We start from the raw sequence: 21050 nt of genomic DNA on the forward strand, positions 1-21050 counted from the left end.
ATTAAAACAGGAGGCTCAGCATTGAAGCAAGTTGACAAACACGAAGATGAGCAGGAACAGAACCCAGCTGATCAGACCGCAGGTGTAGCTCCCAGTGCATTTCAGAGCAGATAGCTCTGCGCTAGGCTTTCCACCGGCCCCGGGCTCTCCGAGCAGGGTGGCCGCCCAGGGATCATCCCCAAACAGGGTAAGAATTCTGAGCACGAGAGGGGTTGCTGAAGACAACTGACAGGCAGAAGGAGCAAGCAGAAGCCAAGGCTCTCCCAGGTAAACAAGTCTGCCCTCTGCAACCCGGCATGTGTTACCTGTCCAAGTGTGGAAAGCTAACAGAATTCATAACAAAATCACAGACATGATCGACCAGAGAGCTGGCCAACAGCCCCCTTCAGGAAGCGGATATGTCAGCATCTCACTCTCCTGGGTTCCCTCCCGCTTCCCTGCTGCTCCTCCTTGGTCCCCCCCTCCCTGCCTTCCTCTCCCGTCCCATCTGCCAGACGGAGTCCCTCGGAGCTCTCTCCTGCCTCGAACGTCTCGTCTCCTCCCTCTGTACGCTCTCTAGGCAAGATGATCCATCTTCTCCATCTTCCCCTGAACATCAAGCCTACCCTTTACTCAACCCATTTTCCACAAGGCAACCAGAGCAAGCCTGAGAAGATGTAAACAGGATCACATCGTTCCTACTTTAAAACTTTCCCTGGGTCCCCACTGCTCCTGAGATTGTCTCCAAAATCCCTCACCAGACATCAGAGGCCCAGCCTGCTCCATTTTTCTTATTCACTGGCCCCCTTCCCACATCAGTGCCATCTCAGCTTCCTCTCCCCTTTGTCTGGAATAGTCCTTTATAGGGTTCCTGGGGCCCCAGCACACGCCCACCATTCCCTTTTGCCTGGCACCTACTGACGCCTGAAGCCTGGTTTAGATGCTGTGTCCTTGGGGAAGGCTTCCGACCACCTCGAGCAGGTCTCCACGGTGAACCTGCTCAGAGCACCTGCATCCTGTTTAACGAGGGCTATCATAATGTCTATCTTCCCCCATACTTCGTCCTCAAGAAAGAGCACATAACCTCAAGAATGAACCAGTGGAAGGAGGGTCAGGAAAAACCCATTTAAACACCTGCCTGCACTCCCCACCCCCTTTCCCAGGGCCGAAATGGGAGAACACCAGAGAGAAGTGAGGAAAGATAAAATGGAAGGATGAAGTTTAGAGGAAGGAGGTGAAAAGACCACCACATGATGCTTCAGGCCCACCTTCAGAAAAGCTGGGGCTCTTCATTTGCATCTATTTTTATCTCCAAAAATGGAGACAATATTCTAGAACATTCCAGAAAAGGGTGGGGTAGAAGACACTAAATGGCGTTTTTTGTAGGTAACACTCGTGGTCCTGGGCTTCCTGGTCCAGGAGGATGTGAAACAGGATTATCTCTGAGGTTCCCTCCAGCTGCCACGTCCTGGGAGTCTTTGCAGAACGGCGGTGGCTCAGAGCCGGCGGCTCCGTCTGGATGCTGCCTCCGTCAGCATCTTCACTGAAACACGTCAACTGCCTCCTTACATGTGTCAAAACAACACAGAGCTGAATCCCTCAGACACGGGAAGAAGTCAGCCCTGCCTGCGTGGAGAAAGCCACTTGGAAATCAAAGTTTCCCGAAGGGAGCAAGTGCCAAAGGTAGGAATCACTTGGAGCAAATAATTTAAGCATCCGGGAGCAAAGTGATCCAGCGAAAGCAACTCGGAATAGAGCGTCTTCTCCCTCTGCCTCCCCCGCAATTTTTTTTTCCAGTTTAAATATGACTCCCTATGTACCAGCTTGAGTTCTCCACTCAATATACTTCACATACTTGTGTTTCCCAGGCCTCCAGACTGCTGATTCTGTTTTTTTCAGTCAACAAGAGACACAACAGGGCAGCTCAACCGAGACGGCCAGAATTAGAACACAAACACACGGAATAAGGTGTTCACACACTGGCGGCTTTGGAGACCGTTTGTTCAGTGAAACAGATGCTAACTGATTTAAGTCAATAGGTGCATTTATAACACATAATGAAAAGACACCAAGAATCCCAGGAAGCAAACTAGGAACAGTGTGTTACGTCCGCCAAGAGCCATGACGGCCCTATTACTTAATCGACTGTTAGAAATAAAAACGAAGGGTGATTTAGGTTCACTGTAAAACTTGTCAACACTTTCAGAAAAGAGCTGCATTGTGTTTGTGGAAGCTCTGAGTATAAATTGGGTGGATTTAGCCTCTGTGGGTGCCCAGCGTCAAAGTGTGCAAACAAGGTAACAGGAAGTTGTCTTCTGATCCGTAAGGAGTCTTGCCAGGGCTCCGAAGGACTCAATCTATTCATTAGTAAATGCCAACATTCTGTGAGACAATTTGGTAAGTCTTCCCATGAACAGGATGTGTCAGAACAACAGCTGTATAGGCATTCAAAAAAAAATTAAATTCGGAAACCTGTATTAACATAAAATACTCGTTTCCAGGCTACTTACATCAGTGTCAGGTCCTTTATCCGCACCCGGACAAGAAAAAGTAACGAACTCATGGCACCTCTTGTGAACCACAAAACAGCAAACTGGTGGAGAGAAAAGGAAAACAGAGTTAGAACAGCCCAGGTGGAACAGGCAAGCTTTGTTTTCCAAACAGGGCTACATGCGGCCCCAAGTCAGTTCAGTTTCACTACAGACAGTCTCACAAGCAGCGATTAGAAGGCATTTGAGACTCAGCAGCCTTTGGCATTGACTGGACTCAGAGATAACAGAACCACAAAATGCCACCACTGACTGGGCCCAAGGAGACCTGAGCCTTAGGTCCTCGTCTCTAAAGTTGAGACGGAGCGGGGCCAGAGACTCTAAGACAGTCTTCCCAACATATAAGGCAGGAATCAAAGTGTGAAGTATTTTGCGCTGTCCTCCACCAACACACATGGGTGTATCGATGTTCATACTTCATTGTGCTAACAGGGTATAACATTTATAAAGAGAATAACTTATTATAAATCACATGTGGGTATCCCTAAGTGTGGCTTGCAGAACTTCCTGAGCAGAATTCTGGGCTTTAAAAACTCAAGACATAAACCCAATCCACACCAAACAGCCCTGTGAAATGAAGAAAAGCTGGGGGACATCCTCACACCTTCTTTTATCTGCCTGCTTGCCTGTCTCCCACTGGGGAGTCCCCACAAACCTACCAAACCCGCTACATAGCACGTATTTTCCAAACCCAATATGGTTTTGGTAAGCATTTCTGAAGATGAGGCAATAAACAGACTATTACAGAAATAAGTCATCCGAGATGTTTATGAATAGCGTAATGTGGAGGATACAAAAAATAATAAAAAATAAATGACCTAGGTAATCCTTCCTCCAAACATGAGGTCTGGTTGCAAAGGGGACAACCTACTAGTCTACTGTTCTCTGCTGAACGCTGCCACACTGAAAGACAATGTACCCTGAGAAACGCTGGGGGAGCCCCGAGTCTTCACTGCCGGAGGGAGGCTAGGATTTCCCAGGTTCTTGGCTCTTTTCTTCTCCCAATGGTGATATTACAACTCCCGGCACATGTGTGTCAACGGGTGAAGTCAGCTGATGAGGGTCAACCACTTGGCTCGGTAGGAGAGGTGGGCAGGGTTGCCAGGAAGCCGAGATCCCATGAGGAGATCAGGTTCTGAGCCCAGAACCAAGCGAGGGTTCCGAGGGCCCCAAGTGGCCGGGAAACATTCAGAATTATTTCTGAGAAGCATTAGCAGCTACTGAGAGGTTTGAACCAGAGTAACCCGGACCAAAAGCAGTGCTTCTGAGGGGTAGATGGTGATGGCACGAAGAATCTGATGGAACAAATTTGGGCCATAAGGCCCATTTGAAGCCTCTTGCATAGTCTAGGAATGAAACTGATTGGCCATCATTATATCGTCTGCCAAGAAATGGAAGTGAGATGCCAGCCAGAGAAGGCAAAGAACTGATAGGACTTGCCAGCTGACCACAGACGCCATTGGCTGAGCACCCTCTTATGGGTCATTTTGATAGGCCATTTTACATGCATTATCCGCCAAATCCTCATAACACGACTTAATATGCTTCGACACTGACATTTTCTGGAAGGGAAGATACAGTACTGATCTCTAAGCATCTAGCATGTCATGAGCACATGATGTCTGCAGACAGAAGAGAGGATGAGAGAGGACAGATGGACGGACCAACAGAAAAGAGAAGGTCTTACGTAAAGTCACCCTCCTACTACATAGTGGAGCCATGATTCAGACTAAAGTTTGCTCTACCATGTCACATCCATTGACAGGAGCAGAAGAGATATCAAAGGTAATGCCAAGAGTCTGCACATGGGTAACAGGAAAGTGGGTACATGAAAAAACTATAAATGTATTTAATAAATATATGTAAGTATATATATACACATATGAAACCTAGATGTGGGTATGTCAGGAAAGTAAGATGAGGGATGATAGTTTTTTTTTTTAATAGTTTTACTTTTCTTTTTAAACAGTCTTACTTTAAGATGGTCATAATACAATGTCACTGTCAAAGCACACCTTTAAAAAAAAATTCAGGCATGGCATGAGCAGGCAGAACAGGACACAGGAGGGAGCCAACCGGATGAAGGTGAACGTCGCAGACCTCATCAAGAGCATCTCTGCTTCTGCAGAGATGCCCTGAGTGAGGGGAGTTCTCTGTGGCTGCCTGCCCCGCCTGAGCACCGCGCACACCTGGGCAGAGGGAGGTGACAGCACTGCACCAGAGCAAAGAGCCCCCCGGCTGCCCCGGGCAGGGCCAGGACACTGCAAAGAGCAGCAGTGTGCTCCCACGAGCCTTCAGCATGGCGGACTTGCCGCTCAGTTTCTGCTACAAGCATCTCCATTCCTACATGCTCCGTGGATGGCCGGCAGAGCAGCGCTGGGATGGCAGGAATTAATCTCATCTGCTCGCGCTCCCCAGACAGTCATCTTTCATTCACTGGAATTAGAGAGAGAACTCGCTAAAGGGAGAGGGTCATGGGAGCATCATTTCCTCATCATAGTTGATTACGGACATGGTGTTCTGAAGGGAAAAGCAGCTCTCTGATTCTCTACTTAATCGTTTAAACAATCAAGTCTTTCCTCTCTTTTTTTAAAAAAAAACTGCCTCTGCATTCAGGTGGGCACTTCAGAAAACCCATGTTTATCAAACCCCTTTGGAAGGCCAGTCTGCCTTTCACTCCCCATTTACCCAATAGGGCAATTATACGTCTCCAGCTGGAAGTACCTCTACTGTGCGCCTCAAAAAAAAAAATCACGTATCTGACTTGACCCCAAAAAGAGCGTGGCCCTCACTACACAATTTGAAAGAGCTGCTTTCCAAAAAAAAAAAAAAAAAAAAAACCCACCTTCCCCAAAATTACTTCTTCCCCAACCTGCCTTCCAGCCCCTCTCCTCCCACCTCACGTGAAGGTCACACATCTACCAGCGGCTGCACTTGGCCAGCAGCAGGTGGAAAGCAGGCTGCAGGTGACTGCAGGGCTGTTCTACATGAGTTACCTGGGGGAGGAGGACCCCGTAAGACCTGTTCAAACACTCAAGATTCAGACCAGATGCAGAATGAGCCCACGCAGTGGCCACGCCTGGGTGACTGATGGAGACAGAGCTGGGGACCTTCTCTGCTCACCCCACGCCCAGGGAGGGGAGCCGGCAAGAGGAGCTGCACATGGGCTGACTCTGGCTGGAAGCAGGGTTTGCCTGGGAAACGGAGCAAGGGCCACAGAGGTTCCAAAAATCACTGATGGAGGGCTTTGAACTTTGGTTTCAAGTTCCAAACTACGTTGGGTGATTTCCTCCTAAGACAATAAACGAGGAAAAGACTGAATAAAACAAGAGCATGCAGTGGGCTCACCTGGACTGGACAGCGCAGGCTTTCCTCGGGCTACAAATTAGGAGCTACTGTTTTTATCCTTTACTATTTGGATTTTTTCCTAATCATCTCACCACGTTATGTGGAGCAAGGGAATGGGGGAGGGGGCACGGGAGGTGGTACCTACCACACAGAATGCTTTCCATACTGATTTGCCTGACCTTGGCAGGCAAGTAGGAGGGAGTGGAGACACATGGCAGCTTCCTCCTGCTCCACGGCTTGTGTCCTGCAGCTGGACCCCCGGCCTGTAAACAAGCCTTTGCTGAAGCCTGCATAGGCTGGCCAATAAGACCAAGATGGAACCTCATTTTCGAAGACTCTGGGTCGCCTCTGATTGTGCAACCAAATGAGAAGCTTTAAAACACGAAGCTCTCCTGCAGCTTAAAGCCACAAAGTAAATCTTCAATTATTTTCTAAGCACAAAATCGCTTGCCTCTAATCCTCTGTGATATGCTTACGCTGCCCAACAGTGACGGACAACACACAAAATGCACAAGTCACACTAAGCAAATGACAGGAGAGGACAGGAAATAAGACCATGGGCCTGGACAAATAATGATTCTTAACAGTACCAGTTTTTAAAACTGAGAACACTCATTGCTACTGATCCACATCGCTTGCTGATCTTACAAAGTAAACTGAACAAAAGCTAAAGTTTTTGTCATCTGTCAAATGTATGTTTCAGACACAAAATAAATAAGACACCTGTGTTTGGATCAGGAATCCATAAAAATGGCTGCTAAACACAGGTGCGTGTTGTGATGCAGACATGTTGATGTTAATGGTAGTTCTCAATCAGGCATTAAAGAGAATAAAAACCAGCAAAGGGCAGGCTGAAAGCCACTCAGCGTGAGAGAAACACTCCCTCCTGACACTGGCCCCCGACCCGTGAAGTCGGTAAGAGCTGATTCAACCACAACGAGTCTTGGGCCATGAGACGCACGAGGTGGACCTGAGTGCTTTGTTTCTGCGTCAAATGTCATCACACAAATGGATGACCTGGGACTCCTGATACAGGACAGTGTTTCCCAGAGCATTCTCTTGGGCAAATGCTAAGTCCAGAAACATTTTCCGTATTCCATTCATGCACAGAGATTTACTTAAAAAAAACAAAACTAAACCAAACTAAAACCACGGTGAATTGACACTATATAAAAAGAAGTAACTTGTAATGACAAAGAATATGAAAACAAGTAAGTGTGTGTGTGTGTGCGTGTGTGTGTGTGTGTGTATATGTATATACATATATATGTATTACTGGAACATTGTGCTGTACACCAGAAACTGACACATTGTAACCGACTGTACTTCAGTTAAAAAAAAAAAAAAAAGGAATCAGCTGCAATTAAGTGCTTCTTGCTCCTCGATGCATCCATGCAGATTCCTCCCCAGGAATGCCACCAGCATGACCACACACACATCAAGAAGGTATAGCAATGGTTCTGACATGAGAAAAAAATTCAGTTAAAGGTGATTAGTCACCATGTCATACCCACTAGGAAGGCTATTATTAGAAGAAAAGAAACAATATGATGGTGAGTTTGAGAAGACAGGGAAGATATTGGAACCTCCGTCCACTGTCGGTGAGAATGTAAAACGGTACACTTGCTGTGCATGACAGTACAGCTACTTGTCTTAAACACAGAACTACCACCTGATCCAGCAACTCTCCTCCTAGGCGTCTCACAAAAGAACGGGAAGTGGATCTCACGCAGATATTTGCACGTGACGTTCACGCAGCATCACCGTGATAGTCAAAGGCAGAAACAACCTGAATGTCCACCAACAGATGAAAGGATTCACTATGGTCTACACATACAACGTAACATTATTCAGCCTTAAAAAGCAAATTCTGACCCACGCTACAACATGCACGAACCTTGAAAACACTGTCACGTGCAGTAAGCCAGACACAAAAGGACAATTACCACATGATCTCACATTTGTGAGGTACCTGGAATAGTCGAATTCATAGAGACAAAGGAGAGCAGAGGTTACACGGGGGGAGTGTGTGGGGAGAATGAGGAGTTAGTGTTTAACGGGTACAGATTTTATTTGGAATGATGAAGAGTTTTGGAAATGGACGGTGGCCATGATCGCACAGCACTGTGCATACTGAACTGTACACTTGAGAATGGTTAAACTGGTAAATTTTATGTTATGCATATGTTATCAAGATATAACTTAAGTAATGCATCAGCCGGGAGTGATACTTATACAATTATAAATAAGGGCACATAGTCTTGCTTAGGGGACTTTATGGTTATTTGTGTGTACAGTAGAGTTGGCTCCAAAACCAAGCATTTACTTCCATTTCGTAAGATTCTAATTAAAGTCCATGCCAGACTAGAATGGGGACACGCGGTAAAATTTGGTTTTCAGAGCAAAGGACTCCCATGATCGTGGGGGAATGGAGATGTGCTATTCTCACATCTCACACGGAGATAGTTAATGTCAGTAACAGTGATGGAAATATGGACCCTCACACTGCAAGCCTGGCTTCCCTACCAGATCCTTGAGACCCATGTCGCTTAACACGTGAAACACGATTACCCCCGTTTACACTTCACAGAGCCTGCCTGCCATGTTCACTGAGGGGAAAGAGCTGTATCGTTTTCCATTTCCCTTCAGACAATAATTTCCTTTCACCCTCAAGTCTTCGGTCTGTATTTCAAGTTCAGCTCATAGTCGTGTAAAATGGAGCATGCATAGAAACCCCGATATCCAAAACTAATGGGGTAAAAACCCATTATGTAACAAGCCCTGAATGCAAAAAAGGAACTTACTAAATTGAATAGTTTGACTTCATTTAGAACAGAAGACTGGTAGCTGAGCTGCTGCAAGTTCCTTTTTTTAAATACATAAATGGTTGCCACCGTGTGAGATGGTTTTAATTAAATTCTGCTTCGCTGGAAGGGATTAATGAAAGGTAACGTCACAGCAGAAGACAATGAAATCAACGTTGCTAAGGCAAAGTGAATTGCTTTCGGCTTTGTGGGGAAAGGAATCAAAAACTGAGCTTATATTATATTTGCATGTTAGGAGAAAATTATTGGTTTCAGATTCGTAACAATGAGAATAGTCTTCTTGTGTGAGACGCGTTAACGCTGTGTGAAAACAAATTAAATAAATGTGCTTTATCACATAGCGCAAGGAATGCCATTCTTCAATAGCACACTGATTCTGCCCCTAAGCATCTGGGCACGGATTCCGAATAAACCCTTTCAGAAACCCTAATACCCCACTTCTGACCAGGCAGCCCTCTCCGCTCCCACAGGAAGGGCATCCGTCACCTCCTCCTCAGCTTCCTTGTCTCCAATGTCACCAAGTCCTACTGATGCCTCCTTTTTTTTGCATTCCTCCCTGGTTGGATCTGAGATACATTTTGAAGAAGGAGCTGAGGGACTGAACACAAGGTAGGAAGGGGAAACCAAGGCAGCCCTACGCTTCTGGCCAGAGCAACAAGGCAAATGGCGTTGGCACTGTGCAGCCAAGAGGAGAGCCCTGAGGGTAGACAGAGCAGAGAAGACCAAGGAGGGTGAGAGAAACCAGATCTCGGTGCTGGCCGAGCACTCACCCTCCCGACCGCAGCATGCGACCCACCCAACACCCTTCAAAACTTAACTCTCTTTACATAGACCTTCACCTTCGTACACACCACATAATCTCATACACCTGGATACAGAAGAGCCTGTCATGCATGCTTCCTATGGTTCGTGACAGTGTGACCTGAGCTGCCCGTACCTGCAACTCAAAGGATTCTAAGTGACAGACGGAGAGTCGGCAGGTTGTGGAAGAGAATGGAGGAGACCAAGAGGTAAGAAAGAATTAACCTGGACTTCAGGATCCGCAGCCTCGGTCCGCCATTCACAGCGGTTACACTGCCTGGAGGAGAAGACTTTTCCTTGTGCTGTTGTTGAAACAGGGTGGGGAGTTCTGTTTCAGACAAGCTGAGCATGATCTCCTGGGGGATACCCCCACCCCGACAGGTGCGTCAGGCAAGCACGTGGAACTTCTGGGCTGGAGGTCAAGGACAGCTGGGACCACTGACCACGGGCTGAGGGGCATCTGCATGGTTGATAGCTGAAGGCAGGACCATGGACAAGAGCTCCCAGAAGCCGGGGGGAGTCCCGGGGATGGACGTCCACATTCATGGCTGCTGGTAGAAAGGAGGTGATGGTGGGAGAGGAGAGAGTCGGGAGAGAACAAGGGGCATGAAGGAAGGAAGAAGTTTACACAGGAGTTTAGAAGCTTCCTCCACAACCACGGAGAAGAGCTAAGCTCTGATGATGACTGGTCCATCACGGCCCGAGCCACACACATGGAAGAAGTCACACACATGACAGCATTGCACACAGCGACGGGTAACTGCCGACAGTCCCCCTTCGTGTGCTGGCTTCAGCTTCTTCCCATATTCCTCACTGCAGAACTGAAGGGAGTAGACTTTTCTGATATCAAATATCAATATACAATAATAAAATCTTAATATCTTAAGTAACTGTGGTATAAAGGCTTATCTGCTTTAGGGAACCACACACACACACAAAACTCTCTTAAAAGTGTGTCAAGTCATGAAAAAGCGTTTGAAGGGAAATCTGACGGTCTGATTTTGAAGCTTGAATCCTGCAGTGTTTCTGTGCCAATTTCAACATCACCTAAAATGAAACAGGATTGGTCAAAGTCAACAATTTCTGAAGCTGTGAGATGGGCATATGGCGTTTATCATTTAACTATTCTCTTTATTTTTGCAAGTTATTTGGAAATGTACATAATAAAAGGCTAAAAACAAGATAAAAGTGGCCAAGGTCTTTTTCTCCATCTATTGGTTAAAGGCCATTTGAGAAAGTATGTCACGATACTGACAGTCAATCAGAAAAACAAGAGCAGAGACTCGCACAATAAGTTTTTTATACCTAGCGTGTCAAGGATCATCCCACAATTCTTTCATACGATACAATTTATGATCTTGCAACAGTTGTCCTAGTCTGAAGCACACTCAGTGTAATTGAGTATTCTTTCTGCCCATCTCTCCTACCCTGAGTTGCCAAATGAAAGTGTCATCTGATCATTTCAGGCACTAGCAACACTGGTAGGGGTTGAACTGTGTCCCCCTAGCCCTGTAATTCATGTGGAAGTCCTAATCCCCAGTACCTTAGAACGTGAAGCTATCTGGAAATAGGGTTGTTGCACATATAATCAGTTAAAATGAGATCATACTGACATAGGATGAGCCTTTAGTCCAATATAACTTGTGTCTTTATTTTAAAAGAGGGGGGTGGGGTGTATTCAAACACACAGGAAGGATGTCCTGTGAAGATGAAGGCAGAAATCACGGTGATGCTTCTGCGAACGAAGGCATGTCTGGCTGCCAGGAAAGCATCAGACTTGGGGAGGGTCATGGAACAGAGTCCCCCTCACAGTCCTCAGAAGGCACCAAACCTGCTGCACCTTGGTTTTGCACCTCCAGGCGCCAGAACTGAGAGGCAAACTTCTGTTTAAGCACCACAAACTGGGGCAGCCCTAAGAAACTAATATATATGTGTCTGCCAATCACCAAGGCAGTTTCCAGAAAGCAATTCAATAAATAAAAACTGTAATCAGATGGGTGTGCGTGTAAGGAAACAGTAACACTCTGCTTCCCAAATGGAACCCAGGTTGCTAAGAGAAGGGAAAAGTCTTCAGTGTCCAGCTCAAGCTCCGTATGCAAGTCAGCTCCAGCTTTCACCTCAGTGACGTGAACCAGGGTGGGCTGTAAGGGCTTGGAGGCAATCTGTCCCTAAAGCTCCATGGGACAGCACATTTATGTCCATAAAACTTACCTACATCACCAAGGAAGACTGAGGACAGCTTTGAGTCCAAAGCAGTAACGAGCAATTAACAAACGAATGAATCAGAATTCGGTTCCCACTTCCACAGAGGGGATAAAAAAAAAAAGGTGCCCACAAAGATTATGGGCGACTGTCAGTAAGTCATTTCAAACCTACGTTGCTAATACGGAAACTGTGAAATTCAAAAATGCCGGAGGCATTTGTACAGACTCATTTGCTCACGATCATAAATGAGTTTAATAAAGTCACAACTCTTACAGGGTTCAATGCAGAAGTGTAATCAGAAGTCCCAAATTGAAAACACTGGCTTTTGCAGAAGTCCTGCCTCGTCCACTAGCTAGTATTTGCAGTCCAAAGCCTAACAGTGACCCTGTTTGTACAACGCTTGCTGGCTACACAAAGCCCTTTTCAGTCTTTGGAGATGACGCGACATACGTTTCCACACAGGTACAAAAGCGCCCAGAAAACAGACGCCTGGGATCCTCAAGGGACCAGAAGCCCAGGGAAGTAACCTTCAGCATTCATCTTCATGAAAGTTATTACCAATTCTAAAAGCAGTAAACGTCACTGAGAGTTTGAGAACAACAGAATCAGAGGCGACGTCAGGACGACCCTCCTGCAGTAGCTTTCAAACTGCGTTCCCTGGAAGTCTTCTCGGCGGGTTGGGCGGGTGAGAACTGAGGTTATGACTCTCCTCTGCCTCGATTCTTCTCTTGTTTAATCCTAGGCTACAGTTTCACCCTTAAGTCGAAGCTCTGAAATCCTAGCCGTTGCAAAAAGAGTCAACATCTTTAGCATGTATTTGCTCAGTCAACAAGCCGCTGGGTTGCGAGCTCAACGGCAGAAGCAAAGCTAAGAACCGTGTCTCTTTCTCTCTGGCTTGTAAATTTCACAACAGAGAACCAATTCACTTTCAAAGTAAAGTTGCACGCTCATCCTTTTGGCCACTCCTTCCTCAAATACTTAAGAAGCTCCCAATAAAAAGCCAGGAAGGCAGGCAGGCATGGAAGGACTTTAGGTTTAATAAAGCACAATTCTTTGGGGACCTCTGCCAAAAAAAAAAAAAAAAAAAAGAGAGAGAGAGAGATAGTGGGATGCATCTGAGAAGAGATGGAGAAAATCTTGAATGCAGTTTCAAGAAAGATGGTGTGCTTGGGTGGCCGGATGAGGAGTCAGCAAAAGAGCCCGGAAATCTGTAAGGTGGAAGCATCTCCGACAGGAAATTTTCCATAGTGTCTCTGTCACATGGAGTCAGGAAGAAGCTGACTGAGGCAAGCCTTATCAGAGCAGGGGCTGGAGGGCCACTGTCATGCACAGATCACGCTGTGGGTAGTGGTAAAGAGATACAAAATACAGGGGTTAGCAGAAAAGCAGGTAGTAAGGACACAGGCAGTGGGTAGGAAGGATTCCATTTAGTTCAGTTCTGGTCAAAGATTTACTGAGCACCAGCTACATCCCACTTAGGATGCAAGCCTCTGATGATGGTAAAGATCATGAAGGTTCAGGTCTCTCCAAGAGCTTCGAGTCAAAATTAGGTAATTTCAAGATCATAAAGTGAGTAAAGTCTTCCCAGGGTGGGCTGTGAGAGCCCCAAGTTCACGGAAGACTCTTGGCAGACATCACAGGGTTGTTGAGGCTGGAAAAAAAGACCAAAGGTCAAAGGACTTCCCCCCACCACATGAGGGCAGTCATCCGACAACCTACAGTAAAATCTATGTAAAACTATACAAAGAGGCCTGGGCCACTTCATGTGAACTCTGGAGACAGGCAGGTGGTCAGCGGGAAACTCAAGGGCTGATGGAACAGAACGTGATTCACATCAACCAAGAAAATACTACTTTTGGTCATGGTTCACAGAAGGAAATGAGGAAATTGTTCCAAATATTTTTGTAATCACTCTCAGAATCTAGCACTTTTTTTTGGTTTTTGGTTTTAACTATTACACGCAATTACAAAGCTCCCGTGGGTAAAGTTAGGGAAAAAGTGTTTCATATTTAATGTTCTTATTTGGCTTTGATTTCAATCAACATTGGAATGGGGGTGAGAACAGTCTCAGAATTCAAAGGAGGATGTTAACCTTTAGTTAGAAATTCAGGGTGTAATAAAAGGGAACATGGTACAACGTTACTTCTGAAATTAGAGGGCCACCACAATGCAGTGGCAATTTTTAATTCTTAGAGATAAATACATGAAGAAAGTTTCCCTAAATAAAATGCTTTCATTTTCTTGAGATTACATGGTACTTACAGGGACAAAAAAAAAAAAGTGTCCACATTATTATGTAAATTTTTACCCATCAAGCATTTCTTTCTGCTTTATCTTGGAGAACAATTCAAAAGAAGCCATAATATACTAATTACCTCTCTTTTATCAAGGATGTTGGGAACTAATAAAGCATCAGGGATGTGGAACACAACATAATTACAAAGCAATGAGGCCAGAAGTTTCCAAAAAGGAAAGCTGAAGGTGTCCAAGGGATTCCAGTGCCCCTGGGGAACTGTGGTGAACACCAGGGAGAGACTCGAGACAAAGGAGCTAGGAAAGTTTCTGTACAAATAAAGAAATGAGGCAGAGAGCAGCAGAGAAGGATAATTTTCTTTTTTTTTTTTTTTTAAAAAAGGCAACCTTACAAGGTGAATATTACATTTCCAAATTGCATGCCAGAAAATAGAAGGCAAAATAAGTCTAAAAATACGATAAATTGTTATCCAGAATTTTGAGACCAAATGCTTTTTAATCTACGCTTATACACAATACTTCAAAAAACTTACATTTGATAATAATTGTGATGGGGAGCTATTTATTGACTTTGACAGAGGTACTTTTTTTGCATGGGTAAGAGTCTATATAAAGACAGGCCATGCTGGTAAACGGGTTGTGCTTGAGGTGGTGTCTGTGGGAAGATTTTTTTCACTTATTTTTCCTTCTTGTTCATCTACATTTGTTCTAAGTTTTTCAACCATTAACTAAAAACACAGCTTTAAAGATGATACTCATAGCAACAAGCTATAAGATCCTGAAGTGCCTTTTGAATCATCATTAAGAGCACATTAGTAAGCGCCTATTTAGAATTGAGTTTGTCTTGTTACATTGTGAGCCTGCCGGGTATTTACCTGATCCAGTTCCATGACTCATGGAGCTGGATGCTCAGCCATGGGGGTCTACACAGAAATTAGAAAACAACTCCGAATGCTGGAGGACAGTAAAGGAGACAAGTACAAGAATCAAAAAGAAAAGAAGAAGACCAGAACTGTGATAACATCGAATTGTTTCCTGCTGAAAACCTTTTGGCTTCGCACACCAGCAATTCCATACTTTGCGATTAATTAAAAAAAAAAAAGATCAGATGTGCACAGAGCTGTGTGGCACAGAGATGTCTGTAACAGCATCCTATGCAAGAACTAAAATTTGGAAAGAAGCTAGAAGTCCAACAACAGAGATGTAGGTTTCCAGGTGTCCACCTGATGTGACACTCCACAGCCGTGAAGGAATCCTTACTGAAGCGGGTAAATGCCTGTGACACGTTACAAAACAGAAGAAAAGCTGGCTACAGAACAGAATGTCGCAAATTTTAAAATGCATGCGCTATTCAACTCATTGGTTGAGGGGACCGTTAAGTTGGTCAAGCTGGCTCAAACAAGAATTAACAGTCCACCAAGGAAGGCATTCAGGAAAAAGGTTTGCTGCATTTGAGAATGGGAGGCAGTCACTTAACAGGTTTCTTTTATCAGGTGATGAACAGTCTAACATAGATTGTGTTCCTGTTTGCACAACTCTGAAAAGACCTACTAGCAACCACTGGACCGTATACTTTGAGTCAGCTGCATATGTGAGCTACATCTCAAAGTTTTACGCTGTTTAACACACTATTTTTCTTTCAGTTTCATTGAGATAATTGAGATACAACATCATACAAGTTGAAGGTGCACAACAATGACTGGTGTTATTTATGACCTGAGCACTACAATGAGTTTAGTTAACATCATGTAGACACAAAAACAATTCTCCATGTAATGGAGACTTTATTTTTAAAAAAGCTAAAATCAAACAAAATAGGTACAACACCCTAAAAACATCGTCCAGGGGCAGCACTCCTGTGTAACGCTGAAAGTCATGCTCCTGACCTTTATGTCTAACACCCAGGTTTTAAAACGATTTTTTATAACATTAAAATGTTTTTATTCTTTTGAGATTTTTTTTCTCCCTTAGATTTTCTAGATTGAGCTTTTTTCTTCCCCCCAAGTTATCTGTGAAGTAGTTCTGTTCACGGAGACATGAAATGCGTTCTCAGGTGGTTTCCGCGGAGGGGGAGTTCGGCACAGAGTCTTCTCAACCTGGCAGGGCGGCGTCCTCACCCCCCCCCCCCGACTTACCGCAGCCGTGCTCCTGGGCACCTTCATTTCAGAAGCTCAATTCTCCCAACTCTTGAGATGGAAACGACGGCCACCAACCCTGCAGGGGTGTGAGGACCTGGCCTACGGGGCACAGCGGTCCGCTCACTGAGCTATCTGTCTTCTCGATCTCCAGATCAGAGAAAAAGCAAGCTCACAGCGGGGACGGGTCATTTCATGGGGCTCCACAACAATGTGACTAGACCGAGAAGGGAAAAGGGAATATTCTCAAAGGAAGGAAACCCAAGACAGAATCAGGTTGCCAAGGAAATCGATTGAGTAAGGACACAAAGTGAGCCGGAGCCTCGGGCAAGCGCAGCCCACAGAGGCCAGAGAGGGGGCTGTGCTTCCTCCCGCTCCTATAGAGAAAGGAGAGACACCAGGGAACCCAGACAGCCACCTCCTCCAGACTGAAGTCGGCAGGAAGACAGCCAGCCAGTGCCCCCCACCCCCACCCTGTGCCCAGGCCAGCCCCTCTCCACCCGAAGGCCAGGTGTTGATGGAGCCCGGGCCCAGCTGGTCTAGACCAGGCAGTGTTTTGTGGAGGCCTCCTCCCAGCCACACACAGCCTCCCCGGGAGCCCAGAGCCTCCCCAAAACCAGGCACGTCAGGAAGCTCGGCCAGGACAAGGGGAAGACGGGACACGGTGCAGAGAGGCACAGGCCACCAGCGACAAGCCGGCAGAGCTTGGAACCGCCACCCCATCCTCAACCCCGACAGCTGAAGGCCCCAAATGTGTGACCGTGTAAGCCTCAAAAAGGGTCAACCACCAAGGAAGGGAGTCTGAAACCATGGCCTCTTCCAGCCCAGGGATGGTGGAAAACCACATAGGATTAAACAAGGACCCGCCACGAGCAACTAGAGTATTTCCTTTGAATGTTCATGAACAGCAATCAGAATCTCTCACTGCACAGTTATATCTGGTAGCACTCAATTCCACAGACGTTAATCCATACCTATAATTTCAGCAAATACCTGTACCTGAAAAATAAGTTTAGAAGAGATAAAATGCATCGATTTTAGACAAGAGCTGGGAGGGAGACCGGCACAGGAGAGGCAGACACAGGTAACAGGCTTTGCCTTCTAGACTTGCCTGAACCCATGTAAGGCAAATGAGCAGAAAATGGGGAACCGGGAACGACAGTATGTGTCCTGGCCGACCGTTTAAAAAAAATCCCCAAATCCAAAACTAGACCAGGGTGACTCACAGGCTAGACCCTATCAAGATGACATCGAGTCATCAAGGTTAATTCAAACTCCCACACCTGGCTTCAAAACTACAGAAATGCAGAGAAAGAGAAAGGAAGTGGAAAGGCCAAGGCATTTTAACGGTGTAATTAACGAGGTGTGACTGCCCAAGGGCTACTAGGAGAAGGGGCTGCATTGACAGATGTGTATCGTGTAGGATGGAGGAGGCTGAGTTCCACAAGACAATTTCTTGTTCCTCCTGAGACACGGTTCAGGGCGCCAAGGCCCCGCGTTACCGTGGATGCAGTCTCTCCGGTTCGGGTTGTCTACAGATGAGGAAGGTGTGAGACTCAGAACCACGCCCTTGGAGGAACGGGGATCCCCTTCAAAGGGAAGGCTCCTCCTCCAAGCAAGCTGTTTGCAAAGACTTGACCGTCTGGTTTTGGCAGGAGGGATTAAGCTAGTTCTGTTTTTCCTTAAAGTGCAGAAATGCTATAGGACCAAAGAGTGGAAGTGGCAGGGTATCAGGTGTCAGCTAACCATAGGAGAGAATGATGTAAGGCCTGCCTGAAAATGGAACAGGCTTATGGGAGAATCAGGGGGTCACCAGAGCCGGCCGCTCAGGCGGAGCCAGGAAAACTGCTCGGCGCAAATCCTGGGGAGAGCGTTCCGCGACTCGGTGTGACCCAGATGACACACAAACTTTACACACAAATTACACACAAATCCTAAAACCACCAAATTCAATCAAAGCAATCAACTGCAATAATCCTATTCAGAGAAAGTTTTAGTCACTATTTAAACACTTAAGTTGAGAGAAATGAGCTTCTGGTACCAAAAAAAAAAAAAAAGCACATCTAAAGAGGACTCGGGGGGGAAATAAAGCCCTTCCTTCAAGCATGTGACAATACCTTGGGCACATTTTAAAACTAAAGGTAGAGTGTGAGTCTGGGGGCTGCAAACGTCATCCTTTTCCATCTGATTCACGATAGCTATTAAACGTGCTGAGACAATATTCCCTGGGCATCCGGCAGGAGAGCCACGTTGCCAGTGAGTTGCCCAGGGTTCCCATTAATTTTTAAAGCTCCCATGCATGCAAGCACATACACACAAGGAAAAAAAGAGACGATGTCACTGGAGATTTTGGATACCGTCAGTTGCACCACGAGTGTTATTTTTTCCTAATCTGGGCGTGTTGCCGCAGAAGGCTCTCCAAGTTAAACTGTGTCAGCGTTGGATCACTTGAACTGGTTGGTCACGTTTTTAAGATAAGGGATAAGAACAACAGCCTCCATAACACTCCAAGTGATTTCATTATCGATGAGGAAACAGCGCTTGGGGAGAAGGAAACCGCGGAGTCACACAGTTAACAAGCGGCGAGGCTGAGTTCCAACCCTGCAGTGTGGCTGAGGGCTCAGGCTTTTACCGGGACACCAGCTGCTGGGTTGGTAATCTCTCCATAACAGCAGTTATGGGGGGGGTCTTCCTTTTGGTGGTATCATGGTCACTGTTAGGCTCTGATTTTCCCCAGCTTCATGCTGGGATTGGAACAGCAGGATGGGGACAGACTGGCTGGGCAGAGGGGGTCCATGGTTACCGAGGGTCCGGGCAGCAGGGTGGTTCCCTTTGTAAAGAGCAGGCGTTCCAGCAAGTGCTGGAGCCCAGGTGTGACGCCAGGCCTGAAACAGGCAGAGCAGCTGCAGCGGAGAGGAGATGGGGAGCAGTGTCCCAGATGAGCAAAACCTGGACAAGCCCACGCGGTCCGCCCAGGTGTGACAGACCAGGCACGGGAACAGGGGGACCCCTCGGCCCAGGGAGGACAGCAGGTACAGGTACCAGAGCAATACGGACCCAAGGTCTAGGTGGAAGGCCTGGGGTGCAGGGGTGCAGCCCGCCTGTGTAGTCAGGTAGGGGTACCCGACGCTGGGGCAGGAGAGAATGGAGCATGGGGGACAGGCTGCGGGCAGCTCCCCCAGCTCTGGCCGACAGCCTCCCCTGTAGGAAAGAGGAGAAGACGTGGGCTTAAGGGCTCAGATGTGAGCCTGGTCAAGGACAAAGGGGCTCACCACCGCCAGCGATCAGGCAAGCCTGGGCTCAAGCACTTCAGATGGTGGAAGAAGCAGCCGCTGCCTCTTCAAAAGGCAGTTTCTCCCAAAACTGAAAAAACGACTCAGTCCTCGCACAGGTAACCTGTGATTCTCCAACTGCTTTATATTTGGGATCCACAGAGCTGGACCTCTTTTCCAAAAACCTCCTTTGCACGAAGGTGCCTGAGTAGAGGTTTTCTGCAGACACAGATGGGATCTTGAGTCTTGTTAATCTGAAGATGTTCCCTCCAAGCAACTTGACCTGAACTCTGCTGACTCTTCACTTCTTTTGGCAACTGAGCACTAAAACCCGGGGAGGAAATATGAGGTCAATTTTGTGGAAACACCTGATAATGGATTTCTGTTCCCTCGACAAAAAAAAAAAAAGGAAATTGGAGAAATGCTACTAGGATTCCTCGGCTATCAGTCATGATTTAGACTATTTCCACCCTGTAACCCTCAGTGAGCAAACACAGGGATGTGTGCACGCGGCTGGGTGGGCTGTGACCACAGCACCTGGAACCAGCGAGGCAAAGCTCAGGCCTTCCAGAAGCTTCCACCCCCATCCTGGGTCCTGTGGAGGTTGCCTCACTGGTGATGAACAAACTTCAAGCTTTATCCACCAAACTGATTGATTCAATTTTGATTCTTCTGGTCTCTCCTCTTTCTTCCCTAAATCCTTCAGAATGACTGAATCCGAGTTTGCCCCCGAGCTGCTCACAGTGACCCTAAAGGGAAGCCACCTTCTCACCCAAGGTCAAGTCCAACTTTGCCACACCTTTTTCATGAGAGCAAGTGGGGATGGGATGAGGAGGGCAACACAGCTAGACACGGTTTCCTCTGTGGATGTAAGAAATCAGATTTAATATCTTAGTGCTTCACCCCATTTTTTTTCTGAAAAGCAACTTTCATGGTTGTTACACATGCAAAAAATCTTGGAAAAACTGAACTATTTTCTAACTCATTCAGATTCACCAGTCCAAAAATGTGCTTTATGTTTGCCCTCCCCCAAAATCACAGAAGGCTGAAAAGCATAGCTCTGCTCTGTGACGGCAGTATTTTCCCGTGACTGTCCCGTCGATAACACATCACTGCAACCCAACTCCATTCAATAAACCTTTGCCAAATTCTCTTATGTGCCAGACGCTGGCCCCATGGGATGAGTAACGGACGGAGCACAGGCTCATCACTGTGCAGACAACACACGTTCCACGATGATCAGCTCTCCCACCGACGGACACGCTGTCCAGCGTGGCGGCCATCCATCACTGCCTGAGAACAGAGTTCAAGACCTATTTGCTACACCAGGGTGTCCAATCCTTCCCTGTGAGGTGTTACTTAGAGAAGCCGACACAAAATAAACTCTGCTCTGGTGAATGCTGCTCACAGAAATGCAAACATTAGGGAAATGAAATGTTAGGTCAGCAAACGCAAAGTGAAAACTCAAGTTCCAGAAATTAGAGGCCATGTCCAAAATAAGGTTCGAGTTCATTTATCCAACGTATCCTCATGCTCTAGAATTCATGGAACACTTTGTGCAAATATAACAAAATAAGCTAAAAAAATTGGTAACCAAATATAGGCCAGACACAAGGAAGGGTTTAGAAAAGGTGGTGTGTTTCCCCACTCCCTGGACATACAGCCTCCCAGGTGGTCTAATTT

At 46.5% G+C, this 21050-nt stretch overlaps 1 protein-coding gene across 2 annotated transcripts in view; it reads right to left on the minus strand.

Annotated features, from left to right (window-relative positions):
- Positions 1 to 21050, minus strand: part of PRKCA (protein kinase C alpha) — a 358338-nt gene that overhangs the window by 209257 nt on the left and 128031 nt on the right. The window contains exons 1-2 of one of the 2 annotated variants that reach the window (XM_072939443.1): positions 3448 to 3528; positions 2490 to 2572 (exon numbers count right to left, since the gene is read on the minus strand). Coding sequence is in view for 1 of the 2 variants with exons in the window: in XM_015235211.3 (XP_015090697.1) it covers positions 2490 to 2572 (83 nt within the window). In the remaining variant the exon portion in view is untranslated. Of the gene's footprint in view, positions 1 to 2489; positions 2573 to 3447; positions 3529 to 21050 lie in introns of those variants that run through there. The other variant, XM_015235211.3, reaches the window with a different exon arrangement.

Source organism: Vicugna pacos, chromosome 16 (assembly GCF_048564905.1).
Source record: "Vicugna pacos chromosome 16, VicPac4, whole genome shotgun sequence".
Taxonomy (NCBI): domain Eukaryota; kingdom Metazoa; phylum Chordata; class Mammalia; order Artiodactyla; family Camelidae; genus Vicugna; species Vicugna pacos.